This window comes from Cheilinus undulatus, linkage group 8, assembly GCF_018320785.1.
Source record: "Cheilinus undulatus linkage group 8, ASM1832078v1, whole genome shotgun sequence".
Taxonomy (NCBI): Eukaryota; Metazoa; Chordata; class Actinopteri; order Labriformes; family Labridae; genus Cheilinus; species Cheilinus undulatus.
The window spans coordinates 6,772,886-6,794,780 of record NC_054872.1 but is presented as its reverse complement, the minus strand read 5'-3'; the positions used below and the strand labels follow the sequence as shown (position 1 = coordinate 6,794,780).

Genomic DNA, 21,895 nt, shown 5'->3' with positions numbered 1-21,895 from the left:
ACAGATTCACTGTATTTTGACAGATTTACCCACAGTAGAGAAATATCATCGATTTTGAACGTCAGGAAACTAAATTAGATTTTAGTCTAGTTTTAGTCATCTGGCAACAACAAACCTTGCTTTTTGTCAGTTTTAGACATCAAAGATCTATTTTTTGGGTAGTCTCAGTCGGGTCTTTCTTAGGGGAAAAAGAGTGTCGACACATATTTTAGTCATAGTTTTAATCTAGGAAATTAACGCTATTCTCCTGCTGAGTGAAAACTTCACTTTTAAGCACCTCTGAGGCCCTTCAGTTGTTCTTCATGTTCCGCTCTATCAGAATCTTCCTGACATCTCTGCACTCACAGTGAACTGGGGCATCTCCTTTCTTAGTTTTGGATGCCTTTCAGCGCTGATATAAGACCTCTCATGCCATCAGACAGCCTGTCTTCAGATGAAATGTTTATAGAGATTTTTTTTTACCATTTGATGAGATTTGAAGGTAAATACGCCACAGGATTTATTAAAGATATCCTGTTTGAATCTAGGGGATCAAGACCACAATTTCACTTCTTGTTGACATAAAATTAAATTGTTAAAAAAAAACAATAAATAAATAAATAAGTTCAGCTGAAACAAGATTTGCATAATACATTTAATCATGATGAGTCAGAGAGATCGGACTCACCAAAGCGAGATACTCTGTCCACGTTTGTGGCAGATGCTCAATTATGATGGGAGGTATTTGTTATCCTGAGAGCAGCTGTTTGTAGTCTGATTAAGGCAAAAATTCTAGTTTTACAAAGCAAAACCCTCTCACATTCATTAAGACCCGACATGCAGGAAACTGATCAGAGGACAGGACTGGACTTCATTACAGTGAAAGAGCAGAGTGCAGCTGTATATGGTAGTTAACTTCTTCATCTTTGATAAAATCTTTGTAACTTGTTGAAACTAAAGAAGACAATGGCTGTTTCTGAAATCACTCTCTACTCACTATATAGTGCACTATACACTGAATACGCCATTTTGTAGTTGTGTAAGAATTCTGAGTGAGCATTGTTATTCACTATATAGTTCACTCATTCTATCCCACAATGCATTTTGAAAAGTAGTGAACAGCCGATGGTCACTAGGCTAGCAATATTTACCATCATGCATCTCGGTTGCTGCTCTCAAACATGACAGATGAACGAGAGGAGCTCAGGAACACATTTAAAAACTTTTTAAGATACTTTTTTGTTAGTTGGTTTTAACCAAAGTATATAATCTGTAAGAAAATGTTAAGGATTCAAGTAGGGAGTAACATTTTTCCCCATGAGGATTACAAGACATGAGACCATCGTCTTTATGCAAAAATCAGTTATAACACACAAAAATGTATACTATTTAGCCACTTAAGACAAACTTTTTTTATCTGTATTTTTTTTGTGTGAAAATACGGTACATTTTGTATCAGTTTTCAGTGACATTCTACCATTAATTTCAATCCTCAGCCGTTGTCATGGAAATCTACGAGCTGTGATCGCTAAACACTTTAACCCGTTAAGCACCAAAGTCGCCAAAATTGCGACAAGCAACATTGCTGAATTAAACAGGCTCTAACTGCAAATATGGGCCCTAATGTTGTTACTATTTTACACCAGGAGATGGTAGACATGAGTAACTTCAATCCCAGCAACATTTGGGGGGCGGGGGGGTCTATTCAAGGCTTTGAAGTAGTAGAAGAGATTGTAGTTGGAGCGTAAAAGAGAGAAAGAGAGCGAATTGTAGCGAGAATACTCACAATGCCGGGAAGAATAGTGGAAAATTCACCCCGTGACGATGAAGTGCAGTCATCTGGTGAGACCGAGACTACCGGTGCTTCGGAGCCACAGTGACTCTCTCTGTGCCATGAGAGTGCACAAGCAGCACATACCGTTGCTGTTGCTTTTCCTCACGGTAGCCGGGGTGGGGACATGGTGGGGGTTGCAGGGGTGGTCAAAACATTAATATTGACGAAGGTTGCGGGAATAAAAAAAAAATACCGCAAAGGAAGGGGCAGATGTGGTAGAAGCAGTGGCGTTGGAGGCTGCCTGGTGACGTCAGAATATGCAAATTAGATGAGGGGATTTACTTCCACCACAAACTTTGGGTCATACTGAAGAGTTTTCTCATTTACAGTATACCTTTATCTGTAAGCACTTTCAAGCCACAGCCTTTTGAAATCTTGATATCAAAATTGAGTATTTTCTTTGAAAAACTGTGGCGCCTAAAGGGTTTATAGTGAGATGGCGATGACGTCATTGCCCGTGGCCGGAGTAGTGTCCGAAATCATTTTTATGTTTAGCAGCTGAGTCCACAATATAGTCCACTATATGCTGCTCACTTTATAGTGGATAGGGAGTAGGGAATAAGTGTGTTGTGGCTTCGGGTACAGCTAATGTTTCTCATTTTCCCCGAATGTGTCACGGGCTACATTGTACCTGCTGGTAAGTGGCCCGCCATCCGTAAGTTTGACACCCCCCTTATAGAGGGCAAAATCAACCGAGACAACACAGGAAAACAGATAATCTTGTACCCCACTGAAGGCCATGTTTTTACAAAGTGACTCAATGAAGATGTTACTGTTTTTGTCCAAACTAGTCGAAGTTCTTTAAATTTTTATTAAAAACACACCCACTGAGTTTTGTTGTTCTTTCTTTTTTCCCATGGCTTCACTTGTCTCATCTGAAACTGTTCAGAAACATACACTGTCGTCGGTGATCTAATGTGCTGTTATGTAACAGAAACACTGACTGAAGTGAAGTCGATTTGATTGAGTTAAGAATAAAGAAGAGCCGTGAGAAGAGAGACAGAGAAAGGATGAGTGAGTCACTTCAGGAGTCAACCTTCCTCTGAGTGTCAGCCACTGACGATGTGTCCCTCTGCCAACAGAGGAGGAAGTGCTTTTAGTCTATCAGCACCATTCATTCCTCCAGCCTCCTGCTCCTGTGAAGTTCAAAAGTTAATTCTCTACAAGCTGGAGTGGTGCAGTAATTATCCGAGGCCATCACGAAAAGAAACAGAGGAAAGTCTTTACCCTTACCTCTGAAGTGGCTTCAGCCTTTATTCTCTCACAACACCAAAACAATCAATAGCACTCTCACTGTTATTGGCCGCCGGTATATATATGTGGGTATTACCAAATATTTCGAGCTTCCGCTTCATTAAACATGTTCTGTCTCATCCCATTACCTTCTGTGTATCGGCAGACCGTAAATGAGGCCTTGCTGTTTTCACAGTGTTAACTATCAGACCAGTTGTCCTTGGTAACTCTGAGCACCGTCACGTAATGTGCTGTCAAGGCTGTGTGTGCAGAGTAACAATACGAACAAAAGTCAGTCCTTCCATTAAGGTCAGGATGATTCAGCGAGTAAGGACGCACGGAGAGACCAGAGGACAGCTCAGCAGTGTTTGGCTTGTCATGAATAAGGACAGATATGTAGCCTTCTTTTGCTATTTTTCCAAAAAATGAATTGATAAAAACAGGAATGCAATTCATCGGTTTTCTCAGCGATTTTGTTGATTCACCTCACAGTCATTTATTGATACCTTTATCCTTTTAAAATGTATTCTTTCATGTAAATATGCTTCAGGTAATCAACAGAATTTTGCAGCATAAAAAACGGGCACTAAGGCGGTGATGTTTTCTAAGGCAGCGGTTCTCAACCTTGGGATCGGGACCCCCTTGGGGGTCATGAGACACTGAGAAAGGGTCCCCAGATGCCCCCCAATAAAACTAAGAATATTTTTTAAATTACACTGTTGCCACTTTACACCAATTTTGGTACATTTTTTACTCCTTTATCATTTTTCCCCACCAATTTTAACAATTTTGGCCATTTGACACCTATTTTGTCTGTTTTAAACTGTTTCCACCACTTTTTTTCTGCCATTTCTACACAAATTCTTGCCACTTAAGTTAATGTTGCCTCTTTTGACCCATTATTGCCATATGTAACCCTTTTGTACAGAAAATTTTTCCCATTTTGGCCACATCTCATCATTTGACATGCCCAATTTTGGTAGTTTAACCAATTTCTGCCAATATCTGCCTATTTTCTTCTTTTTCAGTAAACCTTTTTTTTGCCAGTTTATATCAAATTTCTATTCCATTTCACCAAATTTACACCCATTTCTGCCGATTTAAAGCCATTTCAGCAACATTTTAACTCCCTTTTACCACTATTAATGCCCATTTTTGCCACTTCTAACCCATTTCTGCTACTTTTAAAATTCAACTTCACCACCTCTTCTAACATTTTTTTCCCATTGTTAACACATTTTAGCAATTTTTAAACCATTTTCCATGTGAAGTTAACAGAAGTCAATGGGAACAGCCTGCTCTGCTATGGTGCCTTTCTGATCAGTGACTGCTACATTCTCTGTGGACAGCTGCAGGCCCTGAGAAAGTTTAATTCTGAAACAAAGTTGCAAGACATTTATTATTTTTAAGAATGGACTGTATTCCCACAGCAGCCACTCTCCATTCACATCAACAAGTGCACCTCCTCCACAGCTCCTCTCCCTTAAGGCGTCCACGACGGTTCAAAGCTTGGCCCCCTCGTCATCATAAACCTTACCTTGGGCAGCATGTTTTGATGTGTTTGGAGTTTTCCTAGTACGGTGGTCCCTGCTGGATTTCCTTTGGTCATGTTTCTAGTGGATTGTTTTTTTGATGTGAGACGCATTTGCCCCATGAGTGAAGTTATCACGGAGTCAGTATTCCTGCTTGTGACTTTAGATGTTAGAACACATAGTATGTATTCTGCATGATGATGCATTGCCTTGCTATAAGGTTGACTCTCAGTTTTGTTTTTGGAAGAGGAGACCCGCCCTGCCACAGATTTTACAGAATAACTGTGGCTCTGTCATACTGTAAAATATTCCAAAGAGTGGTAAACTACATGAAGTTAGGACTGATGGAGACACTTTTAAAGTGTTAACTTTAACTCTATATGAGTTTAATTAATACTAGTGTTGTAGTACTCGAGAACAGTCTTGAGACCGGCCTTGGTCTTGTCTCGGACTCGAGAGCATTTTACTCTGTCTTGTCTCGGTCTCAAACTGGGCAGACTCTGGATTTTCCATTGAGATCAGTCAAGACCAACACTGATCTGGTATTCTTTGACTTCATTAATGTGATAATAAGGAGAAACACTTGCTAAAACAACAAATAGCTTCACCTGCAAAAACTCAGACATCAGTCCATCTTATTTCTGGTCAGAAATACCTCTGAACACTTACTTTAGGCCTCATTCACCTGACAACTCTGGATAAACATCTCATTTTCAGATATATAAAACAATTCTGGACTTGTCGGTGGCTTTTAAATAAATACAAGGATTTATTTATTACAAGAAGTTAGTTGAACAAATTTTTAAAGATTTGATATTTTTGCATGTTGTGCTTTGAAAGAGCTGCAGACACCTTGTTTTTATCTGTCAGATTTATTTAAAAGAAATCTAAAATTAAAGAGAGAACCAGACATTATAAATAAGAATATCCCTTTATCATTCAATCTGTTCTGTGCTTCCTCAGACAGCATCGAAGACTACATCCAGACCACATCGTCCAACGTGGAATCAGCCAATCAGGAGCTTGCAAAGGCCAACCAATACCAGGTACAGTGTGCCGCCTCACGCCCTGGCGTGCTCCCTACTTTGCATTCACTTTGTTCCGTTTAACTTTTTTGTACTTGACTGAGCTTTTGCTTTGTAATGCAGTCACAAGAAGCTTAGCTTGATTAGACATGCAAACAGGGACTTTGCTAACTAGATTACACAGCTTTATCACAATCCCCACTAGCATAATAACAGAGATGATGTAATTTTGTGTCATACTCTACTAGCTTTTGCCTTCCGTTGAATTAATTGTATTTAGAGACAGGAAACATGGACAGTTTGCCTGGAGTCCTTTTAAAAAGCACATATTCCAATTCCATGAGCCAGCCTTCCTCTTAATGCTCATACATTTGTAATTTTATCCTACAAATGCTTTGACGTAGAGGGGGAAACGAAGTAAAAGGAAGGCAGAAATTAAACAGAAATTGTTTGTTTTTCTCTCTGTGTGTTTTTGGGGCTGGCTTGAATTTCCACTTCACAGCACATATTGGAGAGACGCTTTATGAGATGCCCAAGGGTCTGCTTTCGCTCTTTCTTTTCAAGGAATATATGTGTCTTCTGCCGTTCTGTCGGGGACTATCTCAGTAGGCCAGAGAGTCGAGTGGCTCTGTGCTGTGTAGGCTTCTGGCTATGGTAAATAATGTATTGACTTAAGTGTCACTGGGTTAATAAAGGATATATATGTTTTGTACATGGCTTACACAGCTTCACAGCTGAAGCTCGACTCAGCTGCAGCACCTACTGACTGATAGGGGAAATGTGCTTTTGTTTTATCCCTGAAGTAACCAAATTTACTCATGAAGAGCCAGTAAGAAGTAGAAACATGCACTTAATTACTGCTGAAGTGTATTTTCTTCCAACACCAAAATTAGTTTTTCATAAAATAATGTTTTTGGGCTGAGCTGTCGCTTATTTTTGCCAGATTTACCACGGTTACATCAGCAGCTATTCAGCATGAAAACAATTGCAGGGCAGTTTGCAGAGTCTGACATGAATGCAGTGGTTTCTGTCTGTCCGCTTACTCCTGCCGCTCCGTTAGCGAGCGAACAAATGAGCGAATGGCAACAGCTTTCCCATTAATTGTCATTTCATTATCTCAAGGAGAGCTGAGCCGTGACCGAGCTCACACCGAGCAATTTAGCTCTCCGCCAATCCAGACTGCTGCCGTCTTAACAGAGAAAGAGCAGCTGAATGGAAGAAAAACAACAAAGGGAGAGGCAGACAGATAGGCACGAAGTTAGACCGACAGAGAGACAGACTGACAGCATGACATACCTGCAGAGAGGAATTTTAGATTCAGTGTGGTCCAGTTCAAGCATGATCACTCTTTCCTCTGCAGTGTAAAAGTTACAGAGCTTTCAGCTGCATACTTGTGAATAACAACCTGTGATACAAAAAAAAATCCAAATCAGAATTACTCATTAGATCTGAGCTGAAATTAAATCTGGAATTTTAAATTCTTTCTGTTTTTAAACACCTACAGACCTTGACTTTACAGGGTTTGACCAGTAAATACTTGGAGCCATTATAGTTATCTTGATTCTCCTTTCACTTTACTGACTTAATAGTTTTTTTGTTAGCTTGCTTCACAAACTAGAGATAGGTGTGCATTAGTAATATCCATATTTGCATTTGAACTGTCCGTTCTCTATTTTGTGTCATTGCTATGGCTCACAGCTGTCCAAGGTTCATTGGTACAAAGCGCCACACCTCTGCTTGTGCACACTGAAAATAAAAAGACCTGATGTCAAATTTCATACAAGGGGAAAACTGAAATTTACAGAGGAACAAAAACATGCATTCAGCTGACAGAGTGGAGAGCATGTGTGCAATGCTGCAACCCAATGTCACACATGCATGCATGCTATCGGTGCATGGTGATAACTACACGCAATGTCAGTAAATGTCCGTGACAAAATCAGATTGATTTTTATTGTAGTGCATGGGTGTAGTAACCTGACATGCCAGATGGATGTATTTAACACATCTATCTGGAAAACCTTCCATAGACGGCGTTTGGGAAAGGGCAGAGGCTTTGAAAAAATCCTCAGAGTGTGATTGGATGAACGTTCTGTTTGTCACATCTTTATGGGCCAATCAAAGCAACAAAACATCTGACGTTGAATCTGAGGAGTAAGAACTGCATAACGTGAACCATGGCGACTGCAGACATGTCAGCACACGAATTTTGTCATTTTTTTGAAAAGAATACATCTCAATGCTGTTCTTTGTTCTTCTTTTAATGAAGAACTGTCATCAAGCTCTGATAAAACTGGCGCTTTAGCAGCATCCACGCTAATGTCTTCCACCACAGTTGTACCGGCCTCTTGTTGCTGCTTGCCTACGTCACGGCTCCGCTGCACCCGAAAGTACTGCCCCTCGTCGCTGATTTGTCCTGTCACTTTCAGACGGGAGCTTTGCAAGATGGATTCGCCAGTGAGAAACACGGAAACGGGCATATCAATCTGCTTTGCAAGGTTATTGGCGTAGTACATGGGGAAAAGGGTATTGATTACCTGGGCCCACAGTAGGGAGGGGCTCTTGAGAAGCCTGCGATGAAAAGTGTGTTTTTATTTGTTTTATCTTAGAAATTAGTAGGGGTATGACGGTTCTTTTATTCGTCCCAAATGGTCATGGGTTGGTGCACGTTGTCATACAACAAATACATCTGAACCATTGAGAAAATGAAAGGTAACGGTATTTACACGTCAATTTGGTGGCAGCCATGCTGCTAAGTGTTTGCTCACTACTATTAAACTGCCAATGAAGAAAAGGAGGTAGCCAGCAAAACCATGAAGAAGAAAAGTGGGCTTCCTGCTTCTGCTGCAAGACAGGCAGAACAGCAAGACCTGCTGCACTTTTCTCCCGCTCCTCATCTCTGCGCTGAATTATTATAAAAAGCCTCCGGATGTCACAGCAGAGTTTCGAAGATATTACCACTGCTAAAACATTTTAAAGACTATACACGGACCAGTAGAAGTAAAAAAAAAAAAAAAAAAAAAAACAAACCCGACAACGAATGTGTTTTTAAGTGTTCTGCTCTGGCTCTGTTGTAACATCCCATCCTGTGTTTACATGAGCTAGTCTGGGGTCCTTCAGACCTCACGTGAGTCGGGATTTTGTGTGAGTATTCCCTGCACCAGCTTTTTATTGTTAATGAATGTGATGTTACAGCATTTTTCTAAATGATAAATACAACACATTGCTCAAAAAATTAAATATTTCAATTAGCATGTTATGCTGTATTTATTTTGTATTTTTCAAGTCATTCTTATTATTTTGATTTCCTCTACATTTGTCTTTTGGGTAAAACATCACAGGCTGTACCAACTATCACTGATAGTTCTTGATAACACTAGATCCATCAAAGTATTAAATGATTGATTCAAATGCATATTTCAAACATGGTTTTTAAAAGATATATAAGTTGCACTAGCCTTAATAAAAGAAAAAAAATAATAAGTGAAGGACATCTAGAATTGTAAATCTGGGAATCATCCTTTTTTTTTTTATCAATGGTCCAAACCTATACCAAACCATGACCCCAAAACTGATCTCAAAAATTATACAAACACTGTTACATTGTAAAAGTTATGCCTGATTAAAGATGACAGGTATTCAGTAAATAGTCAAGAAACAATCTTAAATGTAGATTCATATAAAAACACAAATAAGATGATTATGTATTGGTGTAGCCAAAGTGTCTGTGACAATAAAGCATGCAATTAATTATGATGTATTAAAATCAATGCACTAATTGTGGACCTTAGATGGAAGTGAAATATATCCCATGCATCCCTTTGTGAGACAGTCGATCTAGTGTGTAGGATTATATTAACCTTGAGATTTTAAGGAAAGTTAAGGCCTCTCCCTGTAGCAGTTCAGATAAATTGAAGTTGACCCAGGGTCACGTTGATAAATCAGTCTTTCTAGGACTGAAGAAGACGGGATTTGCAGACCTAAAATCAAGATCAGCCACAGTCAGATGCAGATCCACCATAAAACCTCTAAATCTGCTTTAAAGCCCTCTGGGGGCTGATTTGAACTCTTTTACCAGTTGGTAACTTGTGTTTACTCAATATGAAGTGAATGTAGCGTGAAGTTGATGGCACCATTGTGATCCTATAAAAATTCAGCAGAGAGGCCTGAGAGAGAGAGGGATGCTGCAGAACGCTGGTGTAGCCTTGAACACTCCTTGATGCTGGTATTAACGCCTCACTGCACATCTCCACCAATGGTCAATTAAGAGCGGATGTCATTTTCTTCATGGGACCCGCCTTGTCTACTCACTTTACACCGAAAATAAATTGAATCTATAATCCATTATGCGGAGGCAGATTACTCTCCCTGCTGCAAGTTTATCTAGTTGCGGTGATGTTTTATCACCTCATCTGTGTTCAGTGGACCACAATGAACTCTGATTGTTGATTGCTGCACAAGATGGTTTATAATTAACAATAAAACACAGATGTTCTGGCAGATCAGTGAACAAAGCTGTAGCTGTTTCACACACAGGGGAGAAAAACAAAGAAATACCTAACGCTCTTATTGATTTGATCTGATGTAATTGTTAACACTTAAAAGTCCATCCATCGTGAGTGCTGCGATTGATCTCCCAGTGAGCGACTACATCCCTCTGAGTCTAAAAAAGAAAATCAATGCAACACAGTTTTCCTCTGGTTTAATTGAGGAGAATACAAAGCGCCAGCCATTGTGATTGTGAAATGAACAAAGGACAAGGGAGGGAGAGGATGAAAAAGGGAGATGGCTCGTAGATGAATGGTTAGACGGATGAATGGAGCCATCCACACTCAGACACATACAAATTGTTGCTTTTTGACGAATAAGATAATGGAAAAGAATAACGTAATCACAGTGGTGGAGCGCTGACTGATCACAGCTCTCGGACTGAGGGGGATGGGCTAACGCTGACACACTGCAGGAAAAACTGGTCCACCATCCAATCATTCTTCCTTTGCTCCCCCTGGACTCTTTATGCTACTTTGAAGGATATGTGAGTGGAAATAACAATGTTTGAAGTTCCCCTGGTTGATGTCAGTGACACTGCTCTGGCTCTGCCCCCATCAGACACGGCTGGTCTGAGCATGTTGGAGGAAAGGGAAAACCTGACTTCAAATGAAGTAGGGACACTTTTCTTAGATGTTTCTTAGTGCAACTGTAGGTTTGATTAGAAAAAAAGGGAATGAGAAAGGTCAGAGCTGGGCACATGTCTTTAAATGTTAACTACAACCCCAACTCCAAAAAAGATGGGATGTGGTGCAAAATGTAAATAAAACGGAGTGTGAATTTCAAGTCTCATAAACCATTATTTTATTCACAATAGAACATACAAACACATGAGATGTTGAAATTGAAACGTTGTATTTTTTATTTTCATGAAAAAATATTGGTTCATTTTGAATTTGATGACAGCAACACATCTCAAAAAAGGAGGGACAGGGCAACAGAAGGCTTGAAAAGTGGTAGTAATTAAAAACAGCATTTTACAAATGATTAGGTCGATTGGCAACAGGTCAGTAACATGACTGGGTATAAAAGAATAATTTTAGAGATGCAGAGTCTTTCATAAATAAAGATGGGCAGGTTCATCAATCTGAGAAAAATTGTGCCTAAAAAAAGATTTCACAGAACATTCCTCAATGTAAAATTGGGAATATTTTAGAGGTCCCATCATCTACAGTCAATAAAATCAAGGGATTCAGAGAATCTGGAGAAATCTCCATGAGAAAAGGGCAAGACTGAAGATCAGTTTTGAACGCTGGTGGTCTCTTTGGCACACAGAGCCTGCTGCATTAAAAACAGCCATTATTCTGTACTGGAAATCACTGCATGGGCTCAGGAGCACTTCCAGAAATCAACGTCTGTCAACACAGTTGGCTGTACCATCCACTAATAACACTTAAAGCAGTGATACTCAAGGCGTGGCTCTTTTATGTCCCTCCCCTAGAAAACCTTAGAAAAGGACTTCAGAAATTACCCACTGCAAGTCCCACTAACCAGTTTGTTTCAGCTGGCTTTAATTGGCTTCCTTTACTTTTTATGTTTTTATCCCTTATTGCAATTTTTTTGCCTTTTTTCCATTTTTTGCCAATTTTAATCAATTTTCACTGCTTTAAGACAGCTTTTGACACTTCTTTTGACACTTTCTGCACATTTTATCACTTTAATCCCATATTTACCACTTTTCCACCAGTTTTTTGCTTCTTTTGCCCTGCTTTTAGATATTTGCATTTTTTCGAATTATTTGCCCCTTTCTGTTCATTGAAGCTGCCTAATGCCACTCTTTCCCCCATTTTTGCCACTCTTTGCTGCTTTTTGCCCACTCTTCCTACCTTTTTGCATGTTTAGTCACTTTAACAATTTTTTGCCATGTTTTTTGACCATTTTTGCAACCTTTAACTCATTTTTCACCAATTTTTGCCTCTTGCTGCCCTTTTTGACATTTTTTCCCCACTTTTTCACTTTCTAAGGCCAGTTCTTTTTTCTCAATCTTTTGCCAGTTTATGCCTACTTTACCCCTTTTTGCTCATTTTGCCTCCTTTTTGCCACTTTTTAACCTTTTTTTTGCCAACTTTAACTTATTTTTGATACTACTTCAACGCATTTTTGCCACTTTTCACCGCCACCAGTATGGCTCTTGCAAAGGCATTTGTGAAATTCTTTTGGAAACCGCTGATGCAATGTCCTGTAGACTAAAGAGGAGAGGGACCATCCAGTTGGCTATCCTGGCTCAGTTCTAAAGCCTGCATCTCTGATGGTATGTGGTTGCATTAGTGGCTATGGTGTGGGCAGCTTACATATCTGAGAAGGCACTATTCAATGACGAGAAGAAGACAGAGGTGAAGAGCAACATCCAGACAACACCTCGTTCGGGGCAGGCCTTGACTATTTCATCAGAGCAATGTTAAACCACATCCATCACAACAGCATGGCCTCACAGCAGAAGAGTCAGGGTCCTGAACTGGCCTGCCTGCAGTCTAGACCTTTCACCAATGAAAAACATGCGTAGAATTACAAAAGGAAAAATCCAGCAAGGATGACCATGGACTATTAAGGAGCTACAGTCCTACATCAGACAAGAATGGGACAACATTCCTCTCTCAAAACCCCAGCAACTGGTCTCCTCACTGCCCAGATGTTAACAGACTGTTGCTAAAAGAAGACAACCTTCAAAGCCGATGGATTTGCATGTTTCCGTCTTTCTTACTGGCAAATCCATCTTGTAAAGCTCCCATCTGAACAGTTTGGGCCCGGTTAGAAAGTGACAGACCAATCAGCATTGAACGGCAGTACTTTTGGGGACGGCAGAGTTGTGACGAAAGAAGCGAGAAGAGGCCGGTGCAATTATGAGAGGAGAAGAAGAGATTAGTGTGGATGCTGCTAAAGTGTAAGTTTTATCAGAACTTGAAAACATTTCTTCACTAAAAGAAAAACAAAGAACAGCACTGAGTAGTTTTTTTTTTTCTAAAACGACAAAATTCGTATACTGACATGTCTACAGTCACCATGGTTAGCGTTATGCAGCTCTCTATGAAGTGTACTTTTTTGGAATTGCGTATGGGTCATGGCTCACCATAAAAACTAGCATGGAGGAGGCTGGTTCTAGGACACTAAAGGTCACTGTTAAGCCCTCTTGAGCTGCCCATTGGTCTGCATGGTTGACTTGTGTACAATATTAAGGACATTACTGGGTTTAGGGATTTCTTCACTGAGCTCTTATCCTGGCAGAAGGCCAGAAATATCTTGGGTTAATTTCAGATTAAGATTTCCCTTAAGTTCATCATTTAGACACTTTATGCACAGCACGTGCCTCGTTACCTCACAGTGACATCTCCAAGAAACGTTTCACCATAAAACCCCACAGTTATCCAACTCCAAAACATATATTAATCTCATCATAACAAAAATGTTTCCTTTTTACTCCTTTATATGCTTTAAAATTTGGCATTATATCTCTTTTCTGTCATTGCTGGCAGTAAAGAGCAGTGGAAATGTTGCAGACATCATCCTTCGCAGAGCTTTATATTTCATCTATTTATAAGCCTGACCTGAACGTCTCTCCATTTAATGCAGAGATGTGCTTCTCTTCTATCAGGAATTCAAAATAGAACAAAAACCTGGGTTTTCAAAATGAACACTGTTGACAAAAATGCCTCCTACAGAAACCTGATTAACAGAAAATCCTAAATCAGACAATCCGAGCAAAAAAGTAATCACAGAAGCTCTCACGCTGTTTGACTGACAAGAGATCTGTGGAGAGTGAAGAGGGAGAAACAACTCAGAGAAACATGGCTGTACGATAAACTGAGGAGAACCCAGCAATGATGGCTTTACATCTGAGAGAGAAAATGTATGTTTAGGACAGCCTGAATTTAAGTGGATATACGTTACACATCTTTTAGAGTGTTATGAATGCATGACTGATCACCAAACATCACCAAGAAGAGGATTTTTAGACTCTGCAGGGAGTGGGGACATGGAAACAGGTTTAAGAACTCAAAGAAAAAGTCTAAATCCGGGGTTACTTAAGGATTTGAAGTTATTTCAGACTGTGGTGGACTGGAAAGCACCAAGGTGGGAATGTTTAGTCAAAAATAAAACTTCCCTAACTGTCATTTCATTAACAAAGTAGTTACGATGTTTGTGTCTTTAAGAAGAAACCAGCTTTTTACTGTAGTTAATGTTAACTGGTTTTGTCAAAGCACAACAAAAACGTCAATGTAATGTCACTACAGTCACTGCTGGTGCTACTGTATGGATGCATTTTTCTCTAAAAAACAGCTGAACACTGGATTTCTTGTATTGAAGTACACTTTTATGCTCCAGTTTTTCTGTGAAATTGTCTTTCTTTATATAAACTTAAACTTATTTGACATACATAATATTTATCTGGTACTTTTGCACAGATACAAAACTTTACAAAGATAAAACTTTACAGCCTAGCAAAGAAATTAAGTGCGTCATTCGCACAGCGATGATGGCTATGAAAGTTGAACTTTTAATTGAAGAGATAAGATCCAGATTGTACTCCGTAAAATGGAGCAGGGTCAGCGGATGCTGAGGTCACCAACTTTCTGCAGAGTCAATCACTACAGACCTCCAAACTTCATGTGTCCTTCAGATTAGCTCAAGAACAGTGCGTAGAGAGCTTCATGGAATGGGTTTCCATGGCTGAGCAGCTGCATCCAAGCCATACATCACCAAGTGCGATGCAAAGCGTCAGATGCAGTGGTGTAAAGCACGCCACCACTGGACTCAAGAGCAGTGGAGGTGTGTTCTCTGGAGTGACGAATCACTCTTCTCCATCTCGCAATCTGATGGAGGAGTCTGGGTTCTGCGGTTGCCAGGAGAACGGTCCTTGTCTGACTGCATTGTGCCAAGTGTAAAGTTTGGTGGAGGGGGGATCATGGTGTGGGCTTGTTTTGGCCCCTTAGTTGGCCCCTTAGTTCCAGTGAAAGGAACTCTGAATGCTTCAGCACACCAAGAGATTTGGAGCTACTCCATGCTCCAACTTTGTGGGAACAGTTTGGGGATGGCCCCTTCCTGTTCCAACATGACTGTGCACCAGTGCACAAAGCAAGGTCCATAAAGACATGGATGAGAGAGTTTGGTGTGGATGAACTTGACTGGCCTGCACAGAGTCCTGACCTCAACCCGATAGAACACCTTTGGGACGAATTAGAGCGGAGACTGAGAGTCAGGCCTTCTCGTCCAACATCAGTGAGTGACCTCACAAATGTACTTCTGAAGAAATGGTGAAAAACACACTCCTAAACCTTGTGGAAAGCCTTCCCAGAAGATTTAAAGCTGTTATAGCTGCAAAGGGGGAAGCAATGTCATATTAAATCCTATGGATTAAGAATGGGATGTCACTTAAGTTCATATGCAGTTCAAGGCAGGTGAGCGAGTACTTTTGGCAGTATAGTGTATGAGGTCAGGTTTGGTGTGACCTGACCATGTAAAGTGCTTGATTTCCATGTTGAAATAAAATTTATAAAGATAATTATCATGTTGACCAACATGTGTCCAGCTCATTATCAGACATACCTATGTGATATCAACCAACAAAGTTTTACTTCCACGACATGTTTCCAAAGTGTTTTTAGATACTGTATAGAGTTAAAACAGTCTCCCCTACACAGTCTAAACAACCATATTTTCCTGTTGCTAGGATCCATAGGGTTCCTGTCTTACATTTATTCATCTGAAATTAGATGCAAAGTCTCACAGACCCCTCGCTGCCTCCCCTGAAAAAGCCTATTTCTCCCTCAAACCCTGACTCTGTGAGCACATGTCTGCTGGGTTGAGAGCTACAGCAGAGAGATTTCTGTGAGAGCAGCAGAATAAAGCCAGGTTATACTGCATGCGGCTGGTGCTCCACTGTGTTTGACTCCCACACACTCACGGAAGCACACACACATGTGATGTGAGGCGCTATAGAGCGAGTCTTCCCCTTTTGAATCCAGTCTGATTGTACACACAACACTTTGCTCTGAGATTAGCTCACCTTCCTTGCTCAAGGTTAGCCTTCAATAGCAGTGATGAAGTTGCCTTTGTAAGTTCAAAAGAGCTTTAATCTGTCTCCACTGTAGTAGCGAAGAGCTGGGATGAATGAACCACATGACAATAAGTCACTTTGTTGTCTTTGAAACAAAACCATCTGAAGTAGATCGTCAGAGGTGAAGCATTCGTGTGAAATGCGATGACCTCATAATAGCTGCTTTACTTCAGACTGTGCTGCTAACAATATGTAGGCCCACTGATGAGCCCAGGTACTTTCATCTGTAATATTTCATCAGCTTGACCATTATTATTCTGATCATTCAGCCCCAATTCGCAAAGAAGTTGGAGCACTGTGTAAAATGTAAATAAAACTAGAATACAATAATTTTCAAACCTTATAAATCCACATATTACTGACAAAAAAACACAAAAAAACAAATCTGAAGTTAAACTGAGACATTTTACTATTTCATTAAAATATAAGCTTATTAGAATTTGATGGCAGCAACACATCTCAGAAAAGTAGGGACAGACCCAGAGGAGACCATTGCTCGAGTTTTTGGAGAGGAATGTTGTCTCATTCTTGTCTGATGTAGGATAGCTGATCAACAGTCCTGGGTCTTTGCTATCGATGGAAGGTCTGGCCTTCAGGAAGGCCAGTTCAGCACTTGGACTCTTCTCCTGTGAAGCCATGCTGTTGTGATGGATGTGGTATGTGGTTTAGCATTGTCTTGCTGAAATAAAAACCTCTCTCTACTTTTCAGCATTGATAGTTTCTTTCCAGACGTGTAAGCTGTCCACGCCATAGGCACTAATGTAACCTCTTACCATCAGAGATGCAGGCTTTTGAGCAGTGTGATGATAACAAGCTGGATGGCCCCCCCCCCCCTTTAGTCCACAGGACATGGCATATGTGGTTTTCAAAAGTTCTGATTCATCTGTCCACAGAACAGTTTTCCATTTAGCCTCAGTCCATTTAAATGAGCTTTGGCCCAGAGACGATGGCAGCATTTCTGGATTGTGTTCAAATGTGACTTCTTTACATGATGCAGCCTTTACTTGTATACTCGTGTTAACATAAACATGTACGTACATTCTGCCATTATTTAAGGCTGATTTGTGCCTTTAATGCTGCATGTGCAGTACGGGCATGCAGCAAGCAGTATTTGCAGCTGATATCAGTTGTAAATATCAGCAGAAATCTTCATGTTGGTTAATATATTTGACTTTCTAAGATAATATCTGCCAACACTGATACATTTATGCTGATAATGTTTTGCATCTTTAAAAACCCCTGTATTTGGCACAGGTTTAGCTCAGTTGGTAGAGCAGGCCTCCATGTACAGAGGCTACTGTTCTGCATGCAGTGGTAGTGAGATCAACTCCTGCTGTTTGGTGCATGGTCCATGTTTCACTTTTCAGTTGTCCTATCATGATCAGGGCTAAATGCCCCAAATTATTAAAGAAGTAGTGAACACTTTAACATTTTTTTTTTCAGCTATACACTGAAATATCTGACTGAACTATGATAAAACACATCAATGTTGGTGATATTTCTGACATTTGCACCAAACCAATAAAAATCTGCATTTTACAACTTTTAATTAGCTAAAACAGACATCTGCTTTAAAATATCTTTTCTGAAAAGGAAAGGCTTATGTGACGTAGAAACCTACTATCGGTAGGTTTCTCTGTCACAAACTTTATATAAAAGGTAGAATGTTACCGCCTCTAACTGACTTTACCGTTCAGTGACCACTCCCATCCCCTCCTGCACCTGTACTGCTTTGGCTCTGAGAGCCTCAGGGGACTCTGGAGGGGAAAAATCCTCCACCTCAAAAGATCACTCTGAGGCAGCAGTGATGCAGGACTCTGTCTGTGTCACTTTCTGGCAAGGGGAGCCACTGTCACTTCCTCTTCATCTGGGAAAACCCCATCCTTAAAAAAGATAAAATAGAATAAAATTTTAAAAAAGTCATTTTCCCCTCACTCCTCTCAGTACCAAACTACTCACTTTCTGTGCATGTTTTGAAATCTTGAAGTGGGCGGAGTTAGCTCTGAGCTGGGGGTTCACTTATACTTTAACAGAACACTGTATATGGAAGCTTGACAAAGTAGCTAATTCTGATGATTAATATATATATATATTTATCAGTTTAAAAGCAACACCTGTTAAGAGGTTCAACTCCCACATGTCTGATTAGTCAAAAACAGCAGGAAAAGAAGCTGTTAATTTCAATTCAAATAAATGAAAATGTTTGCTTACTCCTAATAAATTGATCTCTGATCAGTGTTGACTTTGGCTGTCAACATTAATGCATTAATCCAAATTAATTAAGGCCCATGATCAGTGCGTTAGTATTATTTTTTGAATCTCATTGATTTCATGCTTACTGTCCCCTTCTGAACACAGGTTAATGTCAGCATCTCCCTGCAGCAACAGAGCTGCAAAATAAGTCCACCAGTACTCCCTAATGTCTCAGTTCACTTAAAAAACAAACCTCAGAGAAAGCTTAGTGGACAGTTCAAAAGTCTTCTGAGCCTTGAGTCATCAAACATTTATTTATTTTTTTTTACTGCTTTCTTATTTATTTGAATCAATTACAAGTTTCTTTTTCTGTTGTTGAGTTCATAACCTGTAATCTACCTAAAGTGTAGTTTTATCTTTCTAAATAAAAGAACCGCAGTTTAAGACAGGACAAAAAAAAAAAAAAAAAACATTATGGAACAAAAGTGTTCTAACTGACATTCAAAATGGGGCAATGATTAAATTAATCCTGAGATTAGAATCCAGATGTGTGCTGAATACAAAAACATTTGTTCAAAAGTAATTTATACATAGTAGCATGAATCTCAGTACAAGGGTACAACATGCTTTATGATAAATGAGGCAGCTGGGGTGGAGGAGGTGAAGCTTTACCAGCTGCAGCAGCAGCATGGTGCATAGTGAGAGAAATGTCATATTTAAATACACAGCTGTGTTGACAGCTGTGATTGGCTGTGGGAGCTGGGAGGCTATAAGTGGGATCAGCTGTCCATCAGCTGATCACTGCTGGGCGTATGACTGTCCTGTCCTGCATGAACTAATGCTGAGCATCATTCCTATCAGTTTAACAACAAAGTGGACAGTGGCGTCAGCCAGTGATTTGGTCTGGTATTAATTAAGTACATCCATTCCACTGATACTGAAACATCTTTATGGATATTTTCTCCCTCAAGAAGGCCTCTTGACTCTGGACATCTAGAGTTAGTTTTCCTCTAACAGTGTGGGGTGGAATCACTCCCATGATAGATTGATACATTCATGACGATGCATGTTGAATACATTAAAGTTAATGTGGCAGCAACCCACTCCTCAGCAGCTTTAAAGTAAAGTTTCAACTAGAACTTACTGACATAGGAGAAGCCTGGGTGGTGGAGGCAAAGCTTTGTCTGCAGCAGTACAGTGTGAGCGTTGGTGTAGAGGGGATCAGGGAGAAGTCACATTTAAATGGACCGCCTTGTTGAGAGAAATAGCTGTAAGTGGAAATAGCTGTGGTTAGTTGCAATCATCTGATTGCAGCTGGATCTGTGACCTCTGTGGCCTGCCTGAACTCAAGCTTAGCTTCATATACTGTACACTTTTTTTTTTTTTTACAATCATTTTGTGTTGGCTTAAAAACCAACTTTGACTGCTTATCAAATGAAAGAGATGCTGTATCTGTGGGGAAAAAAATTAAAGGCATTGCCTCTGCTTCCAAATGACAACACTGTGGCATACAGTTGTTTTGGTCTAAATCTTGTGCCATACTTCGGTCAAATTATGAAATGGATCAATCACCAGAGGATGTTATAAATCAGTTCTAAACAGCATTTCCATTTCTGTGTCTCCTTAAATTCAAATGAGCTCCTTCTCCTGTGGGTGGAGCTCTGAGGGTGGAGAATTGGTGAGGGGCAGATATAATAATGGCTCTATGTAATGTCACAGTGGGCAGAAATTCTGGGTAGACTTTCAGATTTCATGTTTTCAAACATGGGGGGTGGGGAGGGGGGGCATATGTCTCAGCAATTCTGAACTGTAGTAGGCTCCATGTGTGAAAGACAAAAGGCAGGTTCTCTTCAAATTCCACATATTCCACCTGTGTTGATTTGCGGGCATGCAGCACACAGGAAGCATTCCAGTTATTTTGCCTTTCTGGGATTGTGAGCCATTCATTTCAACAACATCCCATGATCTTTTTGCCTCTTCCATGGGTAAGTAAGGGAAAAAGTTTGTGTTTTCAACAAAGGTTGTATGGTTTCATGTAAAATTCTGTGGTTTACATTTCAGAGCTTAACTTTTCTTCATCAGTGGCACCATACTAGCTCTGCGACCCATTGACCTCCCAGTGACCTGCATTGTGCCACAGGATGGCACATAGAGTTCATATAGTGATGATTTATCACTAAGAGTCTTGCTGCTGCAGTTTGGCTATAGCTAACACTGAGAATAGATCTGGCGTGTATCTCAGGTGCAGTGTTGCGTCTGAGCATGCTCTGTGGGGTTGCAAAGACTGACTAGAAAGGGAGCAGTTTGCTCCGCTGTGCAGGCAAATTGCTTCACATCACTGCAGACAGAGTATGTGTAGTTTGAGGGTCAGATTGACAACATCAACTCCTGGACAGGAAGGATGAGGATTTTTTATTTCATGCCAGATGATAATAAATCCTTCTTGTTGTATCTGACTGCAGTCATTCTTAGTTTTTCTGATTCCATTTTTTTTTTTTTTTTTTTGAAGAATAAAAACTGACCAATAATGAATTCAAAAATAAACCAGAGCCATCATTTTCAGCCCTTTCTTAAATGAGCCAAATTAATTTGTACAAAATGATCTTTTCCACTGAGATGTATAGTCTTCACATGTTAGTACCAGCTGGTTTTTCTCACTGAAGAGGCAATAATGACCAGCATTTCATGCTGGTGACACTTTTACTACTAATAACTACCAAATGTAATTAAATCATGGAAAGTTGCTCCACCTAAGATAAATGTGTTCTTTTAGCAGGAAGTAACTACTGAGTCAGGATGACAGGACTGTTCTGGTCATCCTGTCAATCAAGACAGGATAAGACACAATATGATAAGATCATGTGACTCTTCTGAGGAAGATGGCAGAGACTGAGCAGTTGAAGCATGTCAAGGAAATACAAGACTCTACTTGTCTGTTATTAAGAAAGCACATAGAAGATGTGATTAATAAGCAGATCAAAAATGTTCTGCTTGTTTGATGTCACTTTCTGAACTGTATTCTGGCTAGGAAACTCAGATCTGCGCCCAGCGCCTTCCATTGACTGTTGTAGGTTTAAACGTGCACATTAGCTCCTCTTTAATACAAACTCCTGTGATTCATGACCCAATGAGACAATTTAAGAATGTCATTGGCCACAGTTGCAGCTGTCTTAACTGAGCCATTACAGTTAAAATCTGACCGTCTGATGTTGTTTCCTTCAATTCAGCTCATCAAGTCACACACAGCTGGTTTAGACTGTTGCAAGCAGTTACATGTGAATCCCATTTTGATTGGCTTTAGATGCCAACAACCAACTGTTCAACATAGAAAATTAATATACATGCCACACTTTTTGGAATTAATTCCATCTGTCTTTCTTTTAATAACTTTTCACACAGAAACTTCAGCCTGTCTCCTTCACTCCCACCTCCTCCATCGGCTGGGCTAATACATTTGAAATTCAAGGCTGCAGGAGCTGCATTTTTCCTTGGAATTAAT

General features: G+C 40.1%; 1 protein-coding gene across 1 annotated transcript in view; it reads left to right on the top strand.

The window, feature by feature from the left end:
* tsnare1 (T-SNARE Domain Containing 1) overlaps positions 1 to 21,895 on the top strand; it is a 302,556-nt gene that overhangs the window by 232,634 nt on the left and 48,027 nt on the right. Inside the window, exon 10 of the mRNA XM_041794183.1 lies at positions 5,542 to 5,624. Within this exon, the coding sequence (XP_041650117.1) occupies positions 5,542 to 5,624 (83 nt within the window). The remainder of the gene's footprint in view (positions 1 to 5,541; positions 5,625 to 21,895) is intronic.